At 40.8% G+C, this 7,236-nt stretch overlaps 1 protein-coding gene across 4 annotated transcripts in view; it reads right to left on the bottom strand.

Annotated features, from left to right (window-relative positions):
• Positions 1–7,236, bottom strand: part of TMEM67 (transmembrane protein 67) — a 93,348-nt gene extending 86,112 nt beyond the window's left edge. For 3 of the 4 annotated variants that reach the window (XR_012514068.1, XR_012514069.1, XM_003938764.3), the window contains exons 1-3: positions 6,988–7,236; positions 2,624–2,712; positions 738–831 (exon numbers count right to left, since the gene is read on the bottom strand). Coding sequence is in view for 2 of the 4 variants with exons in the window: in XM_003938764.3 (XP_003938813.1) it covers positions 738–831; positions 2,624–2,712; positions 6,988–7,210 (406 nt within the window). In the remaining 2 variants the exon portion in view is untranslated. The remainder of the gene's footprint in view (positions 1–737; positions 832–2,623; positions 2,713–6,987) is intronic. The other variant, XM_010349403.2, reaches the window with a different exon arrangement.

Consider the following 7,236-nt stretch of genomic DNA (forward strand, 5'->3'; position numbering starts at 1 on the left):
CGCACAACCCTAGTTTTTAGTCATTCTCTTGGGTGTTTTAAACATACAATCAAATCACCTGTAAACAATGATTTTTTAACATTTTTTTTTTTTTGAGATAGGGTCTTAACCCTGTGGTAGAGGCTGGAGTGCAGTGGCGCCATCTCGGTTCATTGCAGCCTCACCTTCCAGGCTCAAATTTTCCCACCTTCGTCTCTGAGTAACTGAGACTGCAGGCATGTGCCACCGTACCTGAATGATTTTTATTTTTTTGTTCGTTTTTTGTAGAGATGGGGTTTCACCATGTTGCCCACACTGGTTTCGAACTCTTGAGCTAAAGCGATTCACCTGCCTTGGCCTTCCAAAGTACAGGGACTATGGCCTACCTTTTCCAATAACAAATATGTTTTTCTCTTACTTAAGTGCATAGTTTGGACACGGTGACTCATGGCTATAATTCCAGCTCTTTACGAGGCTGAGGCAGGAGGAACTCTTGAGGCCAGGTGTTCAAAGCCAGACTGGGCAACATAAAGACCCAGTCTCAATAAAAATTTAAAACTTAACCAGCTGCAGTGGTGTATGTGTACAGTCCTAGCTACTCAGGAAGCTGAGGCAGAAGGATTGCTTGAGCTGCAAAAAATATTAAGTAAATACCTAACTATTTAAATCAATGCCCTTTTCAAAACACACACACACACACACACACACACACAAATGAAGATTTATCACTACTTTTTCGTAAGGAATCTAATTCTTACCTAAAATATGACCAGTGGGACAGTGACATTTTCCTTCTGCAGTTAAGCCGCTAGGGCAAGAAATGCAGTCCCAGCCATCCTCAGTAACACCTTTCTAAATTAAAAGAAAAAAATGTTTTTCTCTTTTTAAATTAACTTTCTTTTCCTTAATCATGTAAGTTCAAAATGCCACAAGAGTATATAACTGAAGTGAATATTCAAATAAGTCATACATATATGAGCCACATAAAAATTCCTTGGAGAGATAATTCATGCTTATATTCCAAAATTAAGCTCTATATTATTACTAAGTCCTGACAACTATTAAAGGATTAACTCTGGATAACAGTTTTCTTCTTCAGGATCTTTAATTCAAATGGATGCCTAATTTCATAATTATTTGTCATTTCATTTTTCCATTTACAAATATAAAACACGACACAACACAAAAAGATTGAATCAATAGTCAGTTAACAGTTTAATCTTACCTGTCTAAAACATTATTCTAATTTTTAAAAATTCAAATACATAAAAAAAAATTTAGTCCAGGCACAGTGGCTTACGTCTATAATTCCAGCATTTTGGGAGGCCAAGGCAGGCAGAAAACTTGAGGTCAGGAGTTTGAGACCAGCCTGGCCAACACAGGTGATTAAAAATGCGTGAATTTTGTGAAATATAAATTATACACATAGTTGTTCAAATTGATTTATGAGAATATTTTCTTCTATCCACTTATGGCTTGTACTAGTAAAGTTTTTTTTTTTTTTGAGACAAAAGTCTCGCTCTGTCACCAGGGTGGAGTGCAGTGGCACAATCTCTAGACTCACTGCAACCTCTGCCTCCCGGGTTCAAGTGATTTTCCTGCCTCAGCCTCCCAAGTAGGTGGGACTACAGGCATGTGCCACCATACCCAACTAATTTTTGTATTTTTAGTAGAGACAGGGTTTCATCATGTTGGCCAGGCTGGTTTCGAACTCCTGACCTCATGATCCACTGGCCTTGGCTTCCCAAAGTACTGAGATTACAGGCATAAGCCACCACGCCTATTGTCCTATATAGGACAATTTTAAAATTACAAGAACTTAAAAAGAAAAAGTAATCTGTGTGGGATCACTTTTCATTAGCAGCTTTTTATCATGGGTAATTCAGCTAGGATCAATATTTGCAAAGATATAAAATAAATATCAAAATGATAATCAGATCCTGTAAATTGGGATGACAACTTCATATTAAATTCCCAGAATTGTTTTATACGACAATGAGAAGAAACACTGCTATAAATGTCAGAACTATTACACAGAGACTCTTAATTATCCAAAATGATTGAAAAATATACTTACGTTGATTGAAAATTATCATATAAACAATTTACTAATTTTTCAAAAATTACTATATGATGAAATTACTAACAAAACAGTAACAGACATTATTTAACCTATTTATTAATGCAATTGATATTTTATGAAATAATTACACCTTAGATATCATTATGAACATCTGTAATCATATAAACTATTGACATGGTGGATCTTACATATTGAACTCCATTTACACCAGTCAAAGAATAAACAAATCCCAAATTGCACACATCCTAAACTGCTCTATATATACCTTATCCATCTAATTTTCTTCATAACCAAGTTATTCTACAATTAAAAACAAAAACTTAAATTTTTACAGCTTTGTAGTTTTTCTGGATTTCAGATTTTAAAAGACATAAATTTCTGTTTTTTCCAAGTTTGCATAAAATTTCACTGATCTCCCAAAATTTACTCTGGTAAAAATAAAGTTAGCATAATAATTTTAAAGTCTGTGGGGAAACAGAGTAAATTTTAAATTAGAGTTTGAAAAATAAAGTCACTTAACTTACTACTTTTTACAGTTATTTTAAAATAAATTATACGCACCATGTTTTCTGGGCACTTTTTACAAATTATAGCAGGTCCTCCATTATTAGAGATCATCTGAAATCCTGGCAGACATACACATGAAGTTCCTAAAAAAAGCCAATTTTATCCTTGATAAATAAAAATAAAGTACCAAGATAGTGAGTGAGACTTTTAATAAGTCTGAAGATTCTGAGAAGCAGTATGGTGATTAACAGCACGATTCTGGAACCAGTACTGCCTAGGTTCAAATCCAGAAACATACTTCTTGAGTTCCAATCTTGGTACTCCTAGTTGCATGACCTTGAACAAGTTACTAAACTCTCTGCCTTGGCTTCCTCTACAATAAAAAGGAGAAAAAAAATGATACCTACCTACTAGGGTTAGTATGAGTATAAAATTAGTTATTATATGTAAAGGTCTGAGACTGGCACATGGCTGGTATTGTGTTTGCTACCATCTTAAGTGCAAGAATAACTAAATTATTAAACTACTTAACTGCTACGGGAAACTTTACATTTCTACATCACTAAATAATATACACGTATTTAGGCTGGGTACGGTGGCTCACACCTGTAATCCCAGCACTTTGGTAGGCTGAGGCAGGTGGATAACCTGAGGTCAAGAGTTCAAGACCAGCCAGATCAACATGGTGAAACCCTGTCTCTACTAAAAAATACAAAAACAAAATTAGCTGGGCATGGTGGCGGGCACCTGTAATCCCAGCTACTTGGGAAGCTGAGGCAGGTCAATCACTTGAACCTAGGAGGCAGAGGTTGCAGTGACCCAAGATCGAACCACTGCTCTCCAGCCTGGGCAACAAAGGTAGACTGTCTCAAAAAAAAAAAAAAAAGCCAGGTGTGGTGGCCCATGCCTGTAATCATAGCATTTTGGGAGCCCGAGGTGGGTGGATTGCCGGAGCTCAGGTGTTCAAGACCAGCCTGAGGAACACGGTGAAACCCTGCCTTTAAAATACATATATATATATATATATATATATATATATATATATATGCACATACACACACAAATATATACATATATACCTATATACATATATATACATGTAATCAATGATTTCAAACCTACTCTGTCATAACAGAGTAACTTACTAACTTAGTAAGTTAAAAATTTACTGAGGCTGAGGTGGGAGAATAGCTTGAGTTCGGGAAGGTGGCGGCTGCAGTGAGCCAAGATGGCGCCACTGAACTCCAGCTTGGGAGACAGAGCCAGACCTTGCCTCAAACAAACAAACAAACAAAAGAAACATCAGCTCACCTGAGGTTGGGAGCTCGAGACCAGCCTGACCAACATGGAGAAACCCCGTCTCTACTAAAAATACAAAATTAGCTAGGCATGGTGGCACATGCCTGTAATCCCAGCTACTTGGGAGGCTGAGGCAGGAGAATCACTCGAACCTGTGAGGCGGAGGTTGCGGTGAGCCAAGATCATCCCATTGCACTCCAGCCTGGGCAACAAGGGCCAAACTCTGTCTCAGACAGGGAAGGATGGAGGGAGGGAGGAAGGGAGGGAGGGAGGGAAGAAGGAAGGAAGGAAGGAAGGAAGGAAGGAAGGAAGGGAGAGAAAGAAAGAAGAAAGAGAGAAGAAAGAAGTAAGGAAAGAAGGAAGGAAGGAAGGAAGGGAGGAAGGGAGAAAGGAAACATACATACATACATACATATGGCCTGACATAGTGGCTCATGCCTGTAATCCCAGCACTTTGGGAGGCCGAGGTGGGCGGATCACGAGGTCATGGATTGAGACTATCCTGGCCAACATGGTGAAACCCTGTCTCTACTAAAAATAACACCCCTCTGGCCAATACGGTGTAATCTTCGTCTTTACTAAAAATACAAAAATTAGCTGCACATGGTGGTGCACGCCTGTAATCACAGCTAATCCGGAAGCTGAGGCAAGAGAATCACTTGAACCTGGGAGGCAGAGGTTGCAGTGAGCCAAGATTGGGCCACTGCATCCAGCCTGGCAACAGAGCAAGACGCCCTCTCAAAAGAAAGAGAGAAACATACAGTATAGTAAAAACATATAAGTCAACACTGAGAGCAAACAGGTATGAATGTTTCCAGTTCCCAATCTGGGCTTCAATGTCTTTATCTGTAAAATGAGAAGAAAACTAATTTTCTTAATTACTTTCCTTATTAGGAAAGTTGCCTTCATTCAAATAAATCACTGTTTCTCTCTGTTAAGATAGATAGTAAACATAATAAGATAATCACTATTCAATTTGCAGTATACAAAGGAACAGCATTCTCTAAGGAGTCATTAAGTAGAAGCAGCACCCATAGGAGTCTGTGTAGTATAATACATACTGTATCTGGATTCATAAATACGGAACTATACCTCTCCATATTCATAAATATGGAAAAATATCTTACATTTTAACTTCTGAAATGCTTTCTCATTCATATTGCCATACATGTGCAGCCTGATCTGTTCAAGAACTTCAATGAGGATATGTCAAAGCTGAACATGACAGAAAGCTAATAACATGGGTGACCAAATCGAGATAGAAAACATCTTAGAGTCTGAATATGGGAAAAGACATTCTGAGCAGTTTCAGTGAGAACTAGGAACAAATGATGTTTTAGGTAGAAAAAATAGATTAATCTAAAGAGAACTTAAGAATAATTAGTAATATTCTACAATAAAAAGGACAAGTCCTAAGGAAATCTACAATATTAGACACATACAGTATAGTATGGGTCAGGCTCAGTGGCTCACTCTTGTAATCTCAGCACTTTGGGAGGCCAAGGTGGACGATCATTTGAGCTCACAAGTTTGAGACCAGCCTCAACAACATGGCAAAAACCCCATCTCTGCAAAAAAAATTTAAAAATCAGCCGGGTGTGGTGGTGTGGTCCTGTAATCCCAGCTCTATGGGAGGTTGAGGTGGGAGGAGGATGGCTTGAGGCCAGCAGGTAGAGGCTGCTTTGAGTCAAGATTGCTCCAGGGCACTCTACCCGGGTGACAGAGTCAGACTTTGTCAGAGAACTAAAATAAAATAAAGAGAAAGAGAAACGCAAGGAAGAGAAAGAAAGAGAGAGAGAGAGAGAGAAGAGAGAGAGAGAGAGACAGAGAGAGAGAGAAAGAAAGAAAAAGAAAAGAAAAAAGAGGGGGAAGGAGGGAGGAAGGGAGGGTATGGTGAAAACACATAGGCAGAGAGAGAGAGGAGAGAGAAGAGAGGGGTGTGTGTGTGTGTGTGTGAGAGAGAGAGAGAGAGAGAGAGAGAGGGAAAGAGAAACAGTATAGTGAAAACACACAGGCCAAGGGTGAGAGAGAGGAAGGAAGGGAGGGAGGGAGGGAGGGAGGGAGGGAAGGAAGGAAGGGAGGGAGGGAGGGAAGAAAGGAAGGAAGGAAGGAAAGAAGGAAGAAGGAAGGAAGGAAGGAAGAAAGGGAGGGAGGGAGGGGAGGACGGAGGAAGGGAGGAAGGGTCAGAGGGAGAGAGGGAGGGAGGGAGGGAGGGAGGGAGGGAGGGAGGGAAGGAAGGAAGGAAGGAAGGAAGGAAGGAAGGAAGGAAGGAATCGTGAAAACACACAGGTCAAGACTGAGAGCAGGGATATTTATTCTTGCAGTTCCCATCTGGGCCTGAATGTCCTTACCCGTAAAATGAGAAGACTGAATCTTATTATGATTAAGGTCTCTTCCAGTTCTAAACTTATGGGATATGAAAAGAAAAATGTAGGGCTGGCTGGGCGCAGTGGCTCATGCCTGTAATCCTAGCACTTTGGGATGGGCAGATCACAAGGGCAGGAGTTCGAGACCAGCATGACCAACATGGTGAAACCCTGTCTCTAAAAAAAAAAAAAAAAAAAAAAAAATTAGCCGGGAGGTTGAGAAAAGAGAATCGCTTGAACCCGGGAGGCGGAAGTGGCAGTGAGCCGATATCGCACTATTGCACTCCAGCCTGGGTGACAGAGCGAGACACCGTCTAAAAAAAAAAAAAAAAAAAAAAAGGCGAAAAAAAATGTAGCGCTAACGAGGTTCACAAGCGCTAATTTGTTTCTCCTCCCTAATATTTCCTGTCACCTGCTCCCGTTTACCTCAGATTACTTCTCTACTAGTTTTTCTCTATCTTCTGTAAACGGCATTCCGGGGGTCGCCCTGAAGACCCTCCTATGAGGAGTGGGGGACTGGCACCGAGAAACGAACTACAGATGACGGTTCACTGGGTAGTCGACTCAGAATCTCCCACTTCATTCGTGTGCAAACTGCAATCCTTCCAGAAAATCCTCTTCTGAGACTTCCGCGGTTAACTTTTCTAATACATTTCTACTGCAGACGAAAAGGTGTTTGAATGTCTCCAGGGACTAGGGGCAGACCAAGGCGGAAGTGCTACTTTTGCCAGGGCCCACCTCAAACCGTCTTACCTCGGGCATCCTGCCTCTGGTTAGCGCCACACGGAACACAGGAGAGCGCGGAGATATCAAAGTACTGGTTGTTATCGCACTTTTCCGGCTGCTGGAAAGGGAAAGAGAAGGTCTGGGCCTGTAAGACACGAAGGAGTAACAATAGGAGGAACGCAGTCACGGTTCGGACAGATAAAAGCGACCAAGACGCCATTGCCACCCCAACCCCACTGCGCGTCGCCATGGTACCGACGCTAGCAACCGCCCAGG

Source organism: Saimiri boliviensis, chromosome 15, assembly GCF_048565385.1.
Source record: "Saimiri boliviensis isolate mSaiBol1 chromosome 15, mSaiBol1.pri, whole genome shotgun sequence".
NCBI lineage: Eukaryota > Metazoa > Chordata > Mammalia > Primates > Cebidae > Saimiri > Saimiri boliviensis.